Here is a 20,929-nt window from a genome sequence, read left to right as displayed (position 1 = left end):
CAGTATTCATCAAAGAGAGGGACTTGATGGATGAGGAGCCTAGGGTAGGGTGCGTAGATATTCTGGGTCATGTTGATACAAAAAAGGAAGAGGCATCTTAAAAAGCATGAAAGTAGATAAATCGTCAGGGCCTGATGGGATCTATTCCAGAATACTGAGGGAGACAAGGGCAGAAATTGCAGGGGCCTTGACAGAAATCTTTGTATCCTCATGCTGCAGGTGAAGTTCCAGAGGACTGGAGGACAGCCAATGTTGTTCCATTGTTTAAGAAGGGCAGCAGAGATAATCCAAGAAATTATAAACTGGTGAGCCTTACGTCAATGGTAGGGAAATTATTGGGAAAGATTCTTAGGGACAGGATTTACTCACATTTGGAAACAAATGGACTTATTTGTGATAGACAGCATGGTTTTGTGAAGGGGAGGGTGTTGTGTCTTATTAACTTGTTTGAGTTTTTCAAGGAAGTGACGAAGATGATGGATGAGGGAAAGGCAATGGATTTGTATACATGGACTTCAGTAAAGCCTTTGACAAGGTACCTGATGGTAGACTGGTATGAAAGGTGAAGTCACACGGGATCAGAGGCGAACTGGCAAGATGAATACAGAACTGGCTTGGCCGTAGGAGACAGAGGGTAGCAGTAGAGGGGTGCTTTTCTGAATGGAAGGCTGTGACTAGCGGTGTTCCACAGTGATCAGTTCTGGGATCTTTGTTCTTGATATATATAAATGATTTGGAGCAAAATGCAGCTGGTCTGATTAGTAAGTTTGCAGATGACACAAAAATTGGTGGCGTTGCAGAGTGAAGAGGATTGTCAGAGAATACAGCAAGATAAAGACCGGTTTGAGACTTGGACAGGAAATGGCAGATGGAGTTTATTCCAGACAAGTGTAAGGTCATGCAACTTGGAAGGTCCAATGCATATCAGAATTATATAGTAAATGATAGAACCCTTTGGAGTACTCACAGGAAAAGAGATCTGGGTGTACATGTCCACTGATCACTGGAAGTGGCAACGCAGGTGGATAATTGTCTAGAAGGCATACGGCATGCTTTCCTTCATTGGTCGGGACATTCGATGTAAAAATTGGTAGGTCATGCTGCAGCTGTACAGAACCTTAGTTAGGGCTTATTTAGAATATTGTGTGCAATTTTGGTTGCCACACTGCCAGAGGATGTGGATGCTTTGGAGAGGGTATAGAAGAGATTTACTAAGATGTTGTCTGATCTGGAGGGTATTAGCAATGAAGAGAGGTTGGATGAACTTGGTTTGTTGTCACTCCTCTGATGGGGGTGAGGGGGTGACCTGATAGAGGTTTACAAGATTATGAGTGGAATGGCCAGAGTGGATTGGCAGATGCTCTTTCCTGGGGTAGAAAAGTCAAGTGTCAGGGGGCATAGGTTTAAGGTGCATGAGGAAAAGTTTGGAGGAAATGTGCGAGGCATGTTTTTTACACACAGGTTGCGTGAATATCTAGAATGTGCTTCCCAGGGAGGTGGTGGGAGCAGGTATGATAGCGGAATTTAAGGGGCAACTAGACGAATACATGAGTAGGATGGGAATGGAAGGATGCAGACTCTGTAAGTGCATACGGTTTTAGGTTAGGCAGGCATCATGATTGGCGCAGGCTTGGAGGGCCGAGGGTCTGTTTCTGTGCTGTACTGTTCTTTGTTCTTTGTATAATGCAGAAGTACTGAGAAGAGAATAAATGTTTCTAATTTTGAGAGAGGAGCCAAGCTCCATTCTGATGACTTCTTCCTCCTTCATTAAAATGTACTCAGGCCATTTTGCCAGAAATGAGATAATTTATCAAAGACTGGGCACTGATCCTCCTCTCCCATTCTGTATGGTCAGTTACTCACTAAATCAACTCACCAAACTATCAAGGAAGGCCCCATCCTGCCTCTTTATTGCTCAGTTCAAGGATAGCATTTGCAGAAGACTGGGAATAAGTTGACTGAGCAAAGGACTGTGTACATAATGAGGACACCTAAAAAGAAGAAAATAAAACACCATAAAATGGAATGGGAACAAAAAAAAATCAAACAAGAAGGGATCAGGGCCTGCATCTGTTTCTCTGGTTGCATGTGCCTATCCTAATAGACTGAACTTTGTGTTCATGATAAAACATAGAGGTGATGGGGCTAGATCAGATGCGCTCAACCTATTTGCCCTGGGGGCCATATTTGCAAATTTTTCTTACAGAAGGGCAGGTGAGCAAATTTTGGGAAGATGAGAACATTTCAGAAATATAAGGTTTGACGAAACAATAAACTTAATTTGAAATATAAAGCAATGGCATAGCAAAAAATAAGAATTAAAAAAGAGTAAGTAATAAAAGCTACTGGAATGTAGGTGAGTCAGTGTATGTGGGTGGGAGCATGTGGTTGCATGCATGTGTATGTGTTGGTGTGTGGCTGTGAGAGTGACTGAGAAAACTGAGAATGGTGTAAGGCAGACTCGCACTTATCCCCACACATTCGCTCACTCACTCACTCGCTCCCACGCCCTCACCCGGTCAGTCAAGATTTATACTTAGTTTTTTCTCATTCAAAGGACCAATGTGAAGAATTCAGAAACAGAAACGTAGAGGGTGATTCTCCCATTGTGACCTGCAAATTTTCGACCATTTCGCAGGGTTCACGCATGCATTCCTGATGCATATACGTCTCCCAGATCTAGGGAACAGGCGCAGTTAGGATCATGCTGGAAATTGGTGGGAAGAGAAATAAGTGATTTGAATCTGTTTTTGATGTATTTTAAATCTATTTTGCATGTGATTATTGGGCCCAGCACGGAACTTGCCGGGCCTGATAGCATCTCCCACTCCACCGGGGTACTTCATTCCAGCAGGATTTAGAGTAGCTCCCCATGTTCAGGGAGCTTGTGGGAGACCCTGCCAGAGTGGAGGGGGGTGGCAATCAGGGCCCTCCAAGAGGATGGGCGGAGGGGTGTTGGTGCCCCTGGGCATGGGCACCCTGGCAGTGCCAGCCTGTGCCCCTTGACATTGCCCAAGGGACAAAGTGCCAATGCCCATGGTGCACCTTGGCACTGCCCACCAGGGGGCAGGGCCTATTGTGGGCAGGGCCTGGGGCAATTGGTGGAGGGTCCCGCTGCCACTCTGCATTGGGATCGGTCTGGGCTGGAGGAAGGCCAGTGATTGGAGCAGGCTGGGGAGGCTGGTTGTCTGCTGGCAGGTGGAATCTGTCTCTCGGGGGCGTGTCTGACCCTGGGGAGGGGAGGTCAGCGGGGTGGGAGGGGGGTGATCACCACTGCTGCTGAGGGGTGGGCTGGACATTGGGGTGCTCTGGGACACAAGGGGAGTCGAGACTGGCCTGGGAATTGTTGTGGGGCCTGTGATTGGGCCATGGGATGAGGCTGGAGAGGCAGCACTACAGGGGTCCCGGGCTGTCCAGCAAATGGGGAGTCTGACAGATCGGGACCACTGCACAATCACAGAGTTCCAAAGCTGTCAGACTCCAGCGTGAATAAGTCCCACCCCTCCTGAGTTTTTAATGATATTCACAATTGGGATCTCTGCATTATACAGAGTGGGGAGATTTGGGTCTGAAGTTGCACTGAAAAAACACTCCTAATTTAGACCAGTTTTCTTGTCAATTCAGCACTTTTGGGAGAATTGCCCCCACATTGTCCCAAAAAAATTCTAAGCGTCGAATTCATGTAAAAACGAACCAATCACACTGGTTTTCTTAGTGGGAGTTTCAAAATGAATCTCCCACACTTTATAAGACCCTTGTCAGGCCTCATTTGGAGTATTGTGCGCAGTTCTGGTCGCCTCACTATAGGAAAGACGTAGAAGCTATTGAAAGGGTACAGAGGAGATTTACAAGGATGTTGCCTGGACTGGGAGGCATGCCTTATGAAGTTAGGTTGAGGGAGCTGGGTCTCTTTTCCCTGGAGAGACGAAGGTTGAGAGGCGACCTGATAGAAGTTTATAAAATGTTGAGAGGAATAGATAGGGTGGATTCTCAGAGGCTATTTCCCCGGGTTGAAATGGTCGCTACGAGAGGACACAGATTTAAGGTGCGGGGAGGAAAGTACAGAAGTGATGTTAGGGGTAAGTTTTTCACTCAGAGGGTGGTGAGTGAATGGAATCGGCTGCCGTCAGTGGTGGTGGAGGCGAACTCGCTGGGGTCTTTTAAAAGACTTCTGGATGAGTATATGGGGTTTTATGGGATTGGGGGTTATAGATAGGTCTATAGATTGGTAGGTGTTGATGTGATCGGCGCAACTCGTGGGCCGAAGGGCCTGTTTGTGCTGTAGTGTTCTATGTTCTATGTTCACACTGTGTGCACTGCAGGGTGCAATTGCACAAATTAAACTGAAAATCAGTGGGCAGGGCCTTTTCCCGCTGGAGAGGTCGACAGTGTAGCAACTGAATGGGCCACTGCGAATGTGCCCATCTGTCAGTGCCGAGTTCAGCACATGCATACTGGCCCCTATCTGCCGGTCTCTTGATTGTTGGCCAGCCCCACGATCCCACATCACAGACCCCCCAGCCCCACAATCCCACATCGCGGGCCCCCCAGCCCCACGATCCCACATCGTGAGCCCCCCAGCCCCACGATCCCACATTGCGGGCCCCCCAGCCCCACGATCCCACATCGCGAGCCCCCCAGATCCACAATCCCACATCGCGAGCCCCCCAGCTCCACGATCCCACATTGCGGGCCCCCCAGCCCCACGATCCCACATTGCGAGCCCCCCAGCCCCACGGTCCCACATCGTGAGCCCCCCAGCTGCACGGTCCCACATCGCGGGCCCCCCAGCTCCACGATCCCACATCGCGAGTCCCCCAGCCCCACGATCCCACATCGCGGGCCCCCCAGCCCCACGATCCCACATCGCGGGCCCCCCAGCCCCACGATCCCACATCGCGGGCCCCCCAGCCCCACATGGCCCAATCGCTGATCTGCCTGATTTGTCCGGGCCAGACCCGACCACCCCCAGCCATCCATGATGTCCCCTGTAGCCCTGATCTCCTGAACCTCCACCCCCAACCGGTAGTCCCAAACTCCCCACTGATCCCAACTGCGGAGTGGCAGTGGGATTCCCCCATCCCCACAGATTGCCCCCCAGAGGCCCTGTTCCAACAGGGCCCACCCTCATTTGGCCCCTTTGAGCGTAGGGAAGTGCCAAGGTGTCCCCTGGGCATTGGCACTTTGCCCCTTGGGCATCGCCAGGGGCCTAAGTTGGCACTGCCAAGGAGGCACTCTCCCCTGGCACCCAACGCACTGGGGGGAACCTCAGTTGCCCCCCTTCAGTCCAGTGGGGTTGAGTCACCAGCTCCCCATTAGTGGGGAGCTTCTGTAAACCCTGCTGGAGTGAAATATTCCTGGTGTTGGGGGAGAGGCTAGCAGGCTGGAGACTTCAATCCTAGGTCTGCTAATGAGATTCAAAATAGATTTAAATTAGCTGCAGCATAGATTAGGCAGCTCAGCGCCAATTTCCGGCATCCGGGCCTCTCCCAGTGCTGATTTCTGGCGGGGAGCTGAGTATGTATGCAGCAACAGCTTGGCGTTCCGGGCCTCTGCGTGTTTCCCAGTTCCGATTTCTGGCACAGAGCTGATGGCGCTGGAAATCTAGCGCTGGGAGACGCGTGAAGCTCAGATGCCAGGACCAAATCATGCGAATTGGCTAGCGCTAAAAAAGCAGCACAGCGGGATGGTAGAACCGCTCCCAGAATGTTACCATTACAGTCAGCAAAAAATTTGAGAGTTTAAAAAAGATAACAATTTCTGAGCAAATAAAGCAAAATAGAATAAATCCTTACAATGCAGAAAAAGGCCCATCAAACCTGCATCAACAACAATCCACCCCCCAGGCCCCATCTGCACATATTCACCCTGCTAATTACTCTGACACTAAGTGGTGATTTAGTATGGCCAATTAACCTAACCTGCACATCTTTGGAGTGTGAGATGAAACCGGAGCACCCCGAAGGAAACCCACGCAGCCAAGGAGAGAATGTACAAATTCCACACAGTCACCTAAGGCCTTAACTAAACCTGGGTTCCTGACACAATGAGACAGCCGTGCTAACTACTGTTACCGTCCATAATAAAAGAACAAAGAAAATTACAGCACAGGAACAGGCCAGTCAGTCCTCCAAGCCTGCACTGACCATGCTGCCTGACTGAACTAAAACCCCTTACCCTTCCAGGAACCATATCCCTCTAGTCCCATCCTATTCATGTATTTGTCCAGATGCCCCTTAAAACTCACTATCATATCTGCTTCCACTACTTCTCCCGGCAGCGAGCTCCAGGCACCCATCACCCTGTGTGTAAAAATATTTGCCTCCTACATCTCCTTTAAACCTTGCCCCTCACATCTTAAACCTATGCCACCTAGTAATTGACTCTTCCATCCTGGGGAAAAGCTTCTGACTATCCACTCTATCCATGCCCCTCATAATTTTGTAGACTTCTATCAGGTCGCACTGCAACCTCTGTCATTCCAGTGGGAACAAACCAAGTTTCTCCAACCTCTCCTCATAGCTAATGCCCTCCATACCAGGCAACATCCTGGTAAATCTTTTCTGTACCCTCTCCAAAGCCTCGACATCCTTCTGGTAGTGTGGTGACCAGAATTGAACACTATATTCCAAGTGCAGCCTAACTAAGGTTCTATAAAGCTGCAACATGACTTCCAGTTTTTAAACTCAATGGCCCGGCCGATGAAGGCAAGCATGCTGTATGCCTTCTTGGCTACCTTCTCCAACTGCATTGCCACTTTCAGTAACCTGTGTACCTGTACACCCAGATCCCTCTGATAATCAATACTCTTAACCGTTCTGCCATTTACTGTATATTTCCCATCTGCATTAGAACTTCCAAAATGCATCACCTCACATTTGTCTGGATTAATCTTCATCTGCCATCTCTCCGCCCAAGTCTTCAACCAACATCTTTCCTGCTGTATCCTCTGAAGATCCTCACCGCTATCCGCAATTCCACCAACCTTTGCCTCGTCCGCAAATTTAATAATCAAACGAGTTACATTTTCCTCTAAATCATTTATATATATTAACAGCAAAGGTCCCAGCACTGATCCCTGAGGAACGCCACTAGTTACAGCCCTCCATTCAGAAACACACCCTTCCACTGCTACTCTTTATGACCGAGCCAGTTCTGTATCCATCGTGACAGCTCACCTTTGATCCCCTGCAACTTCACCTTCTGCACCAGTCTGCCATGAGGGACCTTGTCAAAGGCCTTACTGAAGTCCATGTAGACAACATCCACTGCCCTACCCTCATCAATCATCTTCGTCACTTCCTTGAAAAACCCGATCAAGTTGGTGAGACATGACCTCCCCTTCACAAAACCATGTTGCCTCTCGCAAACACATCCACTTATTTCCAAGTGGAAGTAAATCCTGTCTCGAAGAATCCTCTCCAGTAATTTCCCTATCAGTGATGTAAGGCTCACTGGCCTGTAATTACCTGGATTATTCTTGCGCCCTTCTTAAACAAAGGAACAACATTGGCTTTTCTCCAATCCTCTGGGACCTCCTCTGAATATGGAGATGCCGGTGTTGGACTGGGGTAAGCACAGTAAGAAATCTCACAACACCAGGTTAAAGTCCAACAGGCTTATTTGGTAGCACAAGCTTTCGATGCACTGCTCCTTCATCAGGTGAGTGGGAGATGTGTTCTCAAACAGGGCATATAAAGACAGAAACTCAATTTACAAGATAATGATTGGAATGCAAGTCTTTACAAGTAATCAAGTCTTAAAGGTACAGACAATGTGAGTGGAGAGAGGGTTAAACACAGTTTGAAGAGATGTGTATTGTTTCCAAACAGGGCAGTTAGTGAGACGTTGCAAGCCCAGGCAAGTCATGGGGGTTACAGATAGTGTGACATGAACCCAAGATCCCGGTTGAGGCCATCCTCATGTGTGCAGAACTTGGCTATAAGTTTCTGCTCCGAGATTCTGCGTTGTTGTGTGCCATGAAGGCCGCCTTGGAGAACACTTACCTGAAGATCAGAGGCTAATGCTCATGACTTCTGAAGTGTTACCCAACAGGAAGAGAACACTCTTGCCTGCTGATTGTCGAGCGGTGTTCATACATCCATTGTCGAAGCATCTGCATGGTCTCCCCAATGTACCATGCCTCGGGACATCCTTTCCTGCAGCGTATCAGGTAGACAACGTTGGCCAAGTTGCAAGAGTATGTACCGTGTACCTGGTGGATGGTGTTCTCATGTGAGATGATGGCATCCGTGTCGATGATCTGGCACGTCTTGCAGAGGTTGCTGTGGCAGGGTTGTGTGGTGTCATGATCATTGTTCTCCTGAAGGCTGTGTAGTTTGCTGTGGACAATGGTCTGTTTGAAGTTGTGTAGTTGTTTGAAGGCAAGAAGTGGGGGGTGTGGGGATGGCATTAGCAAGATGTTCATCTCCATGGATGACATGTTGAAGGCTCCAGAGAAGATATTGTAGCTTCTCTACTCCAGGGAAGTACTGGACGACAAAGGGTACTCTGTCCGCCGTGTCCCATGTTTGTCTTCTGAGGAGGTTGGTGCGGTTTTTCGCTGTGCACGTCAGAACTGTCGATCGCAGAGTTGAGCGCCATACCCTACTCTTATGAGGGCATCTTTCAGCGTCTGGAGATGTCTGTTGTGACTCTCCTCATCTGAACAGATCCTGTGTATACGGAGGGCTTGTCCGTAGGGGATGGCTTTTATAACGTGTTTAGGGCGGAAGCTGGAGAAGTGGAGCACTGCGAGGTTATCCGTCGGCTTGCGGTACAGTGAGGTGCTGAGGTGACTGTCCTTGCTGGAGATGCGTGTGTCCAAAAATGCAACTGATTTCAGAGAATAGTCCATAGTGAATCTGATGGTGGGATGGAACTTGTTGATGTCATCATATAGTTGTTTCAGTGATTGTTCGCCATGAATCCAAAGGAAAAAAATGTCATTGACGTGTCTAGTGTATAGCATCGGTTGAAGGTCCTGTGCGGTGAAGAGGTCTTGTTCGAACCTGTGTATGAAGACGTTGGCATATTTCAGTGTGAATTTGGTCCCCATGGCTGTTCCATGTGTCTGGATGAAGAACTGGTTTTTGAAGCCAAAGACGTTGTGATCCAGGATGAAGCAGATGAGTTGTAAAATTGCATCTGGAGATTGGCAGTTGTTGGCATTGAGTACTGAGGCAGATGTAGCAATGCCATCGTCATGGGGGATGCTGGTGTAGAATGCCGAGACATCCATTGTGATGAGGAATGCTCCTGGTTCAATTGCTCCATGTGTGCTGAGTGTCTGTAGTGTCACGACAGAAGCCGGGTGTTCTTTGTACAATGGGTTTCAGGATGTCCTCAACATAGCTGGAGAGTTCCCGCACAGGGTTCCATTGCCTGATGGGATGGCTGGGTGTGTTGACCTTGTGTATCTTTGGGAGGCAGTAGGGATCTCCAACGGGGGGAGTACATGGGACGAGAGCATGAAGGGTGCTCTGAAGGTCCAGATCAAAGGTCCTGATCAGTCTGTTGAGTTAACGTGTATGTTCTTTGGTCGGATCTGTGGGAAACTGAAGTGTTCCTCGTTGTTCAGTTGTCGGTGCACTTCTTTGCAAAAATCCATTCTGTTCAATATAACAGTGGCCCCTTCTTTGTCTGCTGGTTTGATGATAATGTTGCGATCGATCTTGAGAGCGCAGATGGCGTTGTGCTTGGGTGATGTTCTGGGCTGTCTTGTGCATGCAGTTGATGAATCTGGCATTGATGCAGGTCTTGACAGCTTGGGCATATATGTCGAGTCGAAGGCTACGGCCTTCCGGAGGAGTCCAATTTGACTCTTTCCTCTTCAGTTGCTGCAGCACAGATCTCTCTTGTTGGCTGTTCTCATTCATTGGCTGTCTCATTGTTTGCTGTTGGCCTCTTGGGGTTTGTGGAAGAACTCCCGCAGCCTCATTCGCCTGATGAATTCCTCTGTGTCTGCTGCGAGACTGATGGGGTCTATTTGGTGGTGGGCAGAAATTGAACCCCCAGCTGAGAACTTTGATTTCATCTGGTTGAAGTGTGCGTCCGACAAGTTGACAATGACTGCCCTGCAGTGGTTCTGTTTTCTGTGGTGGTGCCGGGGGAGGCTTGGTTGCTGCTGGTGGTGATGCCGAGTTTCTCAAGTTTCCTGTTCTTGGTGTGCATGTAGATGGCTTGGTTCCTTTGTCTCGTCTGCTTGCCAGCGTTTCGCAGCTGATCTGCGTCTTGAGCGCAAGTTGAGAATGTGGACACTATCTTAGTTTCCAAGATGCGGCATTTGCTGTACAGCTGGTGTGATGAGGAGAATCGCAACAGACACCTCCAGACGTTGAAAGATGCTCTCATAAGAACAGGGTACGGCGCTTGACTCATTGATCGACAGTTCTGACAGAGCGAAAAACCGTACCGACCTTCTCAGAAGACAAACACGGGACACAGCGGACAGGGTACCCTTCATCGTCCAGTACTTCTCCGGAACGGAGAAGCTGTGACATCTTCTCTGCAGCCTTCAACATGTCATCGATGAAGATGAACATCCCGCCAAGGCCACCTGCACAGCCCCACTTCTTGCCACTGCACAATCTCAAACAAACCATTCTCCGCAGCAAACTACCCAGCCTTCAGGAGAACAGTGACCACGACACCACACAACTCTGTTACAGCAACCTCTGCAAGACGTGCCGGATCATCGACATGGATGCCATCGTCTCATGTGAGAATACCATCCACCAGGTACATGGTATATACTCTTGCAACTCGGCTGACGTTGTCTATCTGATACACTGCAGGAAAGAATGGCCCAGGGATGGTACATTGGGGAGACCATACAGACATTACGACAACAAATGAATGAACACTGCTTGACAATATTCAAGCAGCAGTGTTCTTTTCCTGCTAGGGAACACTTCAGCAGTCACGGGCATTCAGCCTCTGATCTTCGGGTAAGTGTTATTCAAGGCGGCCTTTATGACACACGGCAACGCAGAATCACTGAGCAGAAATTTAAAGTCATGTTCCATACACATGAGGACGGCCTGAAGCAGGATCTTGGGTTCATGTCACACTATCTGTAACCCCCAGGACTTGCCCGGACTTGCAAAATCTCACTAACTGTCCTGGCTGGACACAATACACATTTCTTTAACCTGTGCTTAACTGTCTCTCCACTCACATTGTTTGTACCTTTAAGATTTGATTATCTGTAAAGACTCACATTCCAACCATTATCTTATAAATTGAGTTTGTTCTTTATATGCCCTGTTTGCGAACACATCTTCCACTCACCTGATGAAGGACAGTACTCCGAAGGCTTGTGGTTTGTGCTACCAAATAAATCTGTTGGACTTTAACCTGGTGTTGTGAGACTTCTTACTGTACCTCCCCTGTAGCCAGTGAGGAAACAAAGATTTCTCTCAAGGCCCTAGCAATTTCCTCCCTTGCCTCTTTCAGTATTCTGGGGTATATCCCATCAGGCCCTGGAGACTTATCTACCTTAATGTTTCTCAAGAACCCCAATACCTCCTCCTTTTTGACCTCAACATGATCCAAACTATCTACACACCCTTTGCCAAATTCATCATCCATCAAGTCCTTCTCTTTGGTGAACACTGACACAAAGTACTCATTTAATACCTCACTCATCTTCTCTGACTCCATGCATAGATTCCTCCCCTGTCCTTGACTTCATGTCAGAGCATTAATTTCTTAGGTCAAAAAAGAATTTTTAATTAACAAAATGACCAGGTGAGAGGGTCAGGCTTGTGAGTGTATGTATATTGTGCTGATACACATGCGATTCATATAAATACACACACACACACACACACACACACACACACACATATATATAAAATGTTTTCTTGTTTACGGGGAATATTTAAAATTTCAGGTATTTTCTGCAGGCAACTGGTGTATTTGGAAAAGATATAACTCCAGTGTATAAAAGCAAATTAAGCTGGGAATTTATTATCTTATAGAGGAGATGGGCTTTTGCTGATATCAGAAGATCCCTTGGGAGGTTGATTGGTCAGGTCATGTAATAGAACATAGAACATAGAAAAACTACAGCACAAACAGGCCCTTCGGCCCACAAGTTGTGTCGATCATATCCCTACTTGCTGGACTTATCTATAACCCTCAATCCTATTAAATCCCACACACTCATCCAGAAGTCTCTTAAAAGACCTTATCGAATTTGCCTCCATCACCACCAATGGCAGCCGATTCCACTCACCCACCACCCTCTAAGTGAAAAACTTACCCCTGACGTCTCCTCTGTACCTACTCCCCATCACCTCAAACCTGTGTCCTCTCATTTCAGCCCTGGGAAAAAGCCTCTGAGAATCCACCCGATCAAAACCTCTCAACATCTTGTACACCTCTATCAGGTCACCTCTCATCCTTCGTCTCTTCAAGGAGCTCCTTAAACCTATCCTCATAAGGCATGCCATCCAATCCAGGCAACATCCTTGTAAATCTCCTCTGCACCCTTTCAATCGTTTCCACATCCCTCCTGTAATGAGGCGACCAAAACTGAGCACAGTACTCCAAGTGGGGTCTGTAATGACGTAATGAACTGGGTCTGTGCAGAGTAAGAGTTTATTTTTGCAAGTTTGGAGTACATCTCTGCAGAAGTCAGAGAGTTATGCAGATAGTTCTTGAGAAATCTCTGTCTTTCCACAAAATCTTCAAGACTGTGAACATAGTTTATAGCAACATATTTATGGTTGCTAATTGTATTTAAAGTGGCATTTTTGTCTAAATGTTGCTTGTTTGGAATTTAAATAGTTATCAAATAAAAGTAAAGTTGCCTCCTTTTAATTTTAAATATTGTTCAAATATTAATAGTTAAGCTGCTTCATTTGTTAGAGTTACATTCAAACTGTGTTATTCATTGAAGTTTGTTCCACTTTAAAAAATCCCTACTTTGTTAGTGGAATCATTCTTGGAAAGAGGTATCCTTTGCTCATATTTATGTCAAAAATTGTTGGGGTGTGGTCTGACTTCCCAATGTAATTTAGGAGTGTGTGTGTCCTGATTGTGAGAGTAAGGCAAACAGTCATATCCATACAAGCACGCTGCCCCCTTTTCCCTCCCTCCCACCAACACACACACACACACACACACACACACAGACACACACATGCCCACATACCCATTACACACTCATCACAGCACCACCTAACCATCACCACACACTCCCCCACCACACACACACACACACACACACACACACACACTCATACTGCCCTCAACCCACACATGCACACACTACCCCAACTTCAGACACATATACACACTGCCACCACACAGCCCCTGCTCCACACCCTTACTTCCAGCCTTTCCATGCCCGTTCCAAACACCAAGGCACTGTGTTCTCACCGGGCCCTTGGCAAAAAGGGTCTTCGCAATCTCATTGCAAAAGGCCCTTCCTGGCTCACCTATGGCCTTATTGGGCCTGCTGCAACTAGAGCCAAACTCCATGGGCTTGCTGGAGGCCTCTTGAACTCCATTCAACTCCCTTCCCCTCCCATGGCTGGAGAGATGGTGCAGGAGGGAGAGCTTTAGATTTCTGGAGCATTGGAACCATTTCTAGAGGAGGTGGGAACTGTACTAGTTGGATAAGTTACACCTAAACAGGAATGGGACCAACATTATCACCAGGAGCTTTGCTTGTGCAGTTGGGGTAGTTTTAAACCAGATTGGCAGGGGGATGGAATCCTGGCAATTAATTTAGAGTGGAAAGAAGTGGAGATATAATTAGAAGTTAAAATGCCAGTCAGTGAGTCTGAAAGGCAGAGGAAATATAGGATAGATAAGAAAGAAGTGAGTCTAACAAAACTAAATGGAATATATTTAATACGAGAAGCCTGAGGAATCAGACAGATGAGCTGAGGGCACAGCGAAGCATTTGAGAATCTGATATCGCGATGAATGAGACTTTGCTGAAAGAAGAAAGGATTGCAGGTCAACATTCCTGGTTATGGAATATTCAAACGAGATAGAGAAGTTGATGAAAGAGTCGGGGGAGGTCACAATTTTGATAAAGGAATCAATTATATCAGTAAGGAGGGATGATATCTGGATGGGTCCTCAAATGAGGCTTTATGGATAGAAATAAAAAACACAAAAGTGACAAACACGCCCTGATAAAGTCAGGGAGAGGATCAAATATGTAATTATAAGGGTGATTCTCCCATCCTGACTCACAACTTTTCTGGCAGGTCGGGATGGGAGATGCGCGTCGCCGGCCTTGCTTCAGGATTTGCACAAGTGCCAGGAACGCACGCGCATCTCCCAGAGCTGGAGAACAGTTGGAGACCAGAGCATGAAGGAAATCGGCGGGAAGACAGATCAATCATTTGAATTTTTTAGAATGTATTTTAAATATATTTTGAATTTCATAATTGGGAACTTGCTGGTCCCGATTGCAACTTCCACCCCGTCAGGAGTACTTCATGTCAGCAGGGTTTAGAATAGCTCCTCACGTTTAGGGAACTGGCGGGAGACCTTGCTGGAATGAAGGGGGGGGCAATCGGGGCCCCCTAGGGGATCGGGTGGAGGGGGGTAGTTGGTGCCTGGGACATGGGCATCCTGGCAGTGTCGGTCTGCACTCCTAGCACTGCTCAAGGGGCAAAGTGCCCATGCCCAGGGGCACCTCAGCACTGCCCATCGAGTATTGGGCTGTGCTAAGGGGGTGGGGTCTATTGTGGGTGGGGCCAAGAGGTGATTGGGAGGAGTCCTGCTGCCAATCTGCATTGGGATTGGTCTTGGATGGAGGGAGGGCAGCGATTGGGGCATGCTAGGGGAGTGGTGATCAGCTGGGGCGGGGTCTGCCTCCCGGGAGGTGTCTGATCCCGAAGGGGTTCTGACACTGGGGGGAGGGGGGGAGGTTCGGCAGTGGGGAGGGAGGGCGGGGGAGGGTCTGCCGGGATGAGAGGGCTGGGGGTATCACCACTGCTGGGGGGGTGGGAGGTGGACTAGACTTTGGAGCATTCCAGGATGGGGAGTGGGTTAGGGCTGGCTCAGGAATTGTTGTGGGGGCCATGATTGGGCAGTGGTGGGGGGGGAGCTGGAGGGACAGCACTGCGGGGGTCCCGGGCTGGCGAGCAAACAGCAGACTGCCAGATCAGGGCCACTGTGCACGCGCAGAGTTCCAGAATGGTCAAACCTGGCGCGAATAACAAACCACCCACCACCCCCACCCCCACCCCCAGCCCCAGCCCCAGCCCCAACACCCCCCACACAATATTCCAAATGTCACCAAGGTCCAGTATAGTTGCAGCATAACCCCACAGCTCTTAAACTCAAACCCCCTGTTAATAAACACTAACACACTATTGGCCTTCTTCACGGCTCTATCCACTTGAGTGGCAACCTTCAGAGATCTGTGGATACGAACCCCAAGATCTCTCTGTTCCTCCACATTCCTCACAATCCTGCCGTTGACCCTGTAATCCGCATTCAAAGTTGTCCTACCAAAATGAATCACCTCACACTTATCAGGGTTAAACTCCATCTGCCACTTTTCAGCCCAGCTCTGCATCCTATCAATGTCTCTTTGCAGCCTACAAGAGCCCTCCACCTCATCCACTACTCCACCAATCTTGGTGTCATCAGTAAATTTACTAACCCACCCTTCAGCCCCCTCTTCCAAGTCATTGATAAAAATCACAACTAGCAGAGGATCCAGCACTGATCCCTGTGGTACACCGCTGGTAATTGGTCTCCACTCTGAAAATTTTCCCTCCACCACCACCCTCTGTCTTCTATGATACAGCCAGTTACTTATCCAATCAGCCAAATTTCCCTCTATCCCACACCTCCTTACTTTCTTCATGAGCCTACCATGGGGAACCTTATCAAACACCTTACTAAAATCCATGTATACAACATCAACTGCTCTACCTTCATCTACACACTTAGTTACCTCCTCAAGGAATTCAATCAAATTTGTGAGGCAAGACTTACCCTTCTCTAATCAGTACTGACTATCCCGGATTAAGCTGCATCTTTCCAAATGGTCAGAAATCCTGTCCCTCAGGACCTTTTCCATTAACATACCGACTACCAAAGTAAGACTAACCAGCCTATAATTACCAGGGTCATTCCTGTTTCCTTTCTTGAACAGAGGAACAAGATTCGCCTCTCCAATCCTCTGGCACTATCCCCGTGGACAGTGAGGACCCAAAGATCAAAGCTAAAGGCTCTGCAATCTCATCCCTTGCCTCCCAAAGAATCCTAGGAGATATCCCATCTGGCCCAGACTGATCGACCCTCAGGTTTTTCAAAATTGCTAATGCATCTTCCTTCAGAACAGCTACCTCCTTCATCCTATCAGCCTGTATCACACACTCATCCTCAAAAACATGGCCCTTCTCCTTGGTGAACATTGAAGAAAAGTATTCATTCAATGCCTCTCCTATTTCTTCTGACTCCATGCACAAGTTCCCACTACTATCCTTGACTGGCCCTAACCTCACCCTGGTTATTCTTCTATTTCTCACATAAGAGTAAAAAGCCTTGGGGATTTCCTTGATCCGACCTGCTTCCTCCTAGCTCTCCTAAGCCCTTTTTTAACTCATTCCTAGCTATCTTGTAACCCTCAAGTGACCCAACTGAACCTTGTTTTTTCATCCTTACATACGCATCCTTTTTCCTCTTGACAAGACATTCAACCTCCTTTGTGAACCATGGTTCCCTCACTCGGCCATTTCCTCCCTAGCTGACAGGGACATACCTATCAAGGACTCGCAGTATTTATTCCTTGAACAAGCTCCACTTTTCATTTGTCCCTTTCCCTGACATTTTCTGTTCCCATCTCATGCTACTGAATTCTTGCCTAATCACATCATAATTACCCCTCCCCCAATTATAAACCTTGCCCTGCCATACGGCCCCATCCCTCTCCATTGCAATAATGAAAGACACCGAATTGTGCTCTCCCACAAACAAAACTAACACTTGGCCCGATTCATTACCCAGTACCAAGTCCAATGTGGCCCCACCTCTTGTCGGCTTATCCACATATTGTGTCAGGAAACCCTCCACACACTATACAAAAACTGTACCATTCGAACTATTCGACCTATAAAGGTTCCAGTCAATATTTGGAAAGTTAAAGACACCCATGATAACTACCGTGTGACTTCCACACCTATCCATAACCTGCTTTGCAATTTCTTCCTCCACATCTCTATTACTACTTGGGGGCCTACAGAAAACTCCTACCAATGTGACCGCTCCTTTCCTATTTCTAACTTCAGCCCATATTATCTCAGTAGGCAGATCCCCCTCGAACTGCCTTTCAGTAGCCGTTAAACCATCCTTGATTAACAATGCTACTTCTCCACCTCTTTTACCGCTTTTCCTACTCTTACAGAAACATCTATACCCTGGAACTTCCAACAATTATTCCTGTCCCTATTCTAACCATGTCATCATAATGGCCACAACATTTTTGCCCAAGTACCAAACCACGCTCCAAGTTCACCTACCTGGAACAGTTTTCTCACCAATTCAGCACTTTTGAGAGAATCGCCCCCCACATTTCAGAAATGTGTAGGAATAATAAGGCAATTATTGTTGGGGATTTTAACTACCCACATATGAACTGGGAGAGTTCTCGTGTGCAAGGTAGGGAGGGAGCAAAATTCATCCAGGAGAATAGTTTTAGCCAGTCCATGGAAAGCCCAACAACGGAGGGGGAGATTGTGGACATAATGTGTGGAAATGAGCCCTGGCAGATAGAAGGCAAATGGAAGAGCTGTGGGCTAAGTGCTGGAAAATGGGATCAGATCTCCATTGACTCACAAAGGCACACTGGGCTGAATGGCTTCCTTTGTAATATAAATGTCAATGAATCTATGAACTGATCTATCAGAGGGTGAATATATTCACGTGGGATACAACAAACATGTTTCGCCACTGGTAGGCAAAGAGAATACAATTAAAACTGTGGGCACAAAATCATGCTAAGTAATTGGATTCAATGTTACAAACAACATGGGTAGTGTTATGAACATGGGCAAGCTGTGTGCATAAATAAGTCTAGTAATGACAGGGAACAAGAAATTAAAATGCTGCAAGTCATAATTTCTTTCAAAAACATAAGGGGACCCTTCAGCATTTTCTGGTCAGATAGGAGAGAAACAAGATTGGAGCTTAATCAGGGAATTGTGAAAGTTTACAATGCAGGTGGAGACCACTGGCCTACCAGATCTGTTGAACCTCTTTGCTATAAACTAATCCACCTGCTCTGCACTCTGCATATAATCCTGTACCTTACTCTAGTTCTGCACTCCCCTCTGCTTCAATTATTTATACATTTCTCACTGAAAAGATGCTGCCTTTGTGAAAAGATACTGCCTGCTTTCAACATCAAGGATTTGAATTTTTCTTCTCATTCATAGTGATAGTTTTAATTAGATGCATTATCTCATTGCTGTCTCATATTTCACTCAATCAAAACGCTATAATTTCAAAAACATTCATTAAATCCTTCTGAACATCAGTGAGAATAACTGAGTATCTCAATCCTACTTTACAATTATGGCTTTTCTCTCAAGCAGCAGCCTGCCCCGTAGCCCATCTATAGTTTGAATGTCCGATCAAACTGGGCAATTTGTAGAAGGAACTATTCTAAAGTGCATCAAAGTCTGACAGACATTTCCAATAATGGGCCCAACTCCGTTGCAAAATTGAATGCTTCCAAGAATAAGGAGATATCCAACAGAACTGATCCAAAACCAATTTCCTGACCCTTATGTTCTATAGTTTTTGTTTTTGTGGTATTACAAAGATCAAAATTAATTGTTAGCCAGTTAATTCTGTCATAACATAAGAATGATATGGAGTTGTCACTATAGTTAAGTGATACCTGAGATAAGTTGTGACTAGTTGGAACCTTCCAGCCTTGGCTTGAATATGGCTCCTTGAACCATGATTAAATAACATCATGAAACTGGAGATAGTTCGGTGTGTGGAGATGTGTATCAGCTTAACCTCTACATTTCATTGTCTGCTTCTGGTATCCAGATTACAGACACAATAAAAGTGAAGTTTATGGCTATTGCTTACCAAGATTGTTGTCACTATAAGAGTCTTATTGAACAAACTCTCTGAAGCATTTAAAAAATAAAATCTTCTGTCCATCACTAGCCCATTCTCTGAGTGCCAGATCCCAACCTATGAAAGGAAGCCAAAACTTAAAAATGAGGGAAAAGGAATAAAAGCATACACTTGTCATTATTTATTCTCACTTGGTTTTGAAGTGGCTTCAAGTTCATTATCATAAGCATCCATCTTCTGACCAAGCCTTTCTTTTTTATTATTCATTGGTAGGACATGGGCATTGCTGGCTGGCCAGCATTTATTGCCCATCCCTAGTTGACCTTGGAGGATAGTTAAGAGTCACATTGCTGTGGCTCTGGAGTCACATGTAGGCCAGACCAGGAAAGGATGGCAGATTTCCTACATAGATCCCTGAAAGTTGGGAATCAAGTAGATAAGGTTGTTAAGAAGGCGTACGGTGTCTTGGCGTTTATTGGTAGGGGGATTGAATTTAGGAGTCGCAGTGTAATGTTGCAACTGTACACTACTCTAGTGCGGCCACACTTGGAGTACTGTGTGCAGTTCTGGTCCCCGCATTACAAGAAGGATGTGGAGGCGTTGGAGAGGGTGCAGAGGAGGTTTACTAGGATGGTGCCTGGTATGGTGGGGAGGTCCTATGAGGAGAGACTGAGGGATTTAGGGTTGTTTTCGTTGGAAAGAAGGCGGCTAAGAGGGGATCTTATTGAAACATATAAGATGATTAGAGGTTTAGATAGGGTGGATAGTGATAGCCTTTTTCCTCGGATGGAGAAAGCTAGCACGAGGGGGCATGGCTTTAAATTAAGGGGGGGTAGCTACAGGACGGATGTCAGGGGTAGGTTCTTTACCCAGCGGGTGGTGAAGGATTGGAATGCCCTGCCTGCTGCAGTTGTAAATGCGTCTAGTTTGGGGGCGTTTAAGAGATCTCTGGATAGGTTTATGGACGAAAAGGGATTGGTATAGGCTAGTGGGTCATTGTTTTTGTAACTGGTCGGCGCAACATCGTGGGCCGAAGGGCCTGTTCTGCGCTGTAATGTTCTATGTTCTATGTTCTATTTCCTTTCCTAAAGGACATTAGTGAACCATATGGGTTTTTCCAGTAATCAACAATGGTTTCAAGGTTATCAGTAGATCCTTAATTCCAGATAAATTTTATTGAATTGAAATTCCATCATCTGCCATGGTGGAATTAGAACATAGATCCCCAGAAGTTTAGCTGAGTTTCTGGATTAATTGTCTAGCAATAAAACTACTAGACCATTGCCTCCCTGGAAAATGCTACAAGAAGCAAATTCTCACAATATTTCAATTCTTTGAACTAATCTGAATCTAATAAATTGCTCCCAATTCTTTTACTTCAGAATATCAATGACACAATTCTTTACCTTATGATGCAATTAGAATTATTTATAACAACACATATTCAGTGAAATAAACCAAATATTGGTAATTGAAAAGTGAAATATTCTTTGATAGTAAAATTTTGTTTATTTTAGTTCTTCAGAGATGAAGGCTGGAACTTTTCAGCCGTCCATGTCCTCCCTCCCTCTGTCACCTATCCCGAATGCAGAGTGGCAGCAGGACCCTCCCACCCCCACCAATCATCCCCCAATAGACCCCGCTCCTCAGCTGTACCCCCTGGTACTGCCCAATGTCCAGTTGGCTGTGCCAAGGTGTCCTTTGGGGGCACCCCCCTTACCCGTGACCATCTGGGAGGGCCTCAATGGCCTCTCTTCCCTCCAGCGGGGTCATGCCACCTATTCGTCATTAGTGAGGGAGCAGTTGTAAATGCCGTTGGAGTGAACCATTCCTAGCGAGGGAGGAGACACTA

At 46.8% G+C, this 20,929-nt stretch overlaps 1 protein-coding gene across 1 annotated transcript in view; it reads right to left on the bottom strand.

Annotated features, from left to right (window-relative positions):
• LOC145359963 (glutamate receptor ionotropic, kainate 4-like) overlaps positions 1–20,929 on the bottom strand; it is a 273,024-nt gene that overhangs the window by 96,038 nt on the left and 156,057 nt on the right. Inside the window, exon 12 of the mRNA XM_080214862.1 lies at positions 19,087–19,194. Coding sequence (XP_080070988.1) covers positions 19,087–19,194 — 108 coding nt within the window. The remainder of the gene's footprint in view (positions 1–19,086; positions 19,195–20,929) is intronic.

This window comes from Carcharhinus amblyrhynchos, chromosome 29, assembly GCF_965287045.1.
Source record: "Carcharhinus amblyrhynchos chromosome 29, sCarAmb.v2.hapA, whole genome shotgun sequence".
Lineage (NCBI taxonomy): Eukaryota > Metazoa > Chordata > Chondrichthyes > Carcharhiniformes > Carcharhinidae > Carcharhinus > Carcharhinus amblyrhynchos.
This window is presented reverse-complemented; position numbering and strand designations above follow the sequence as displayed.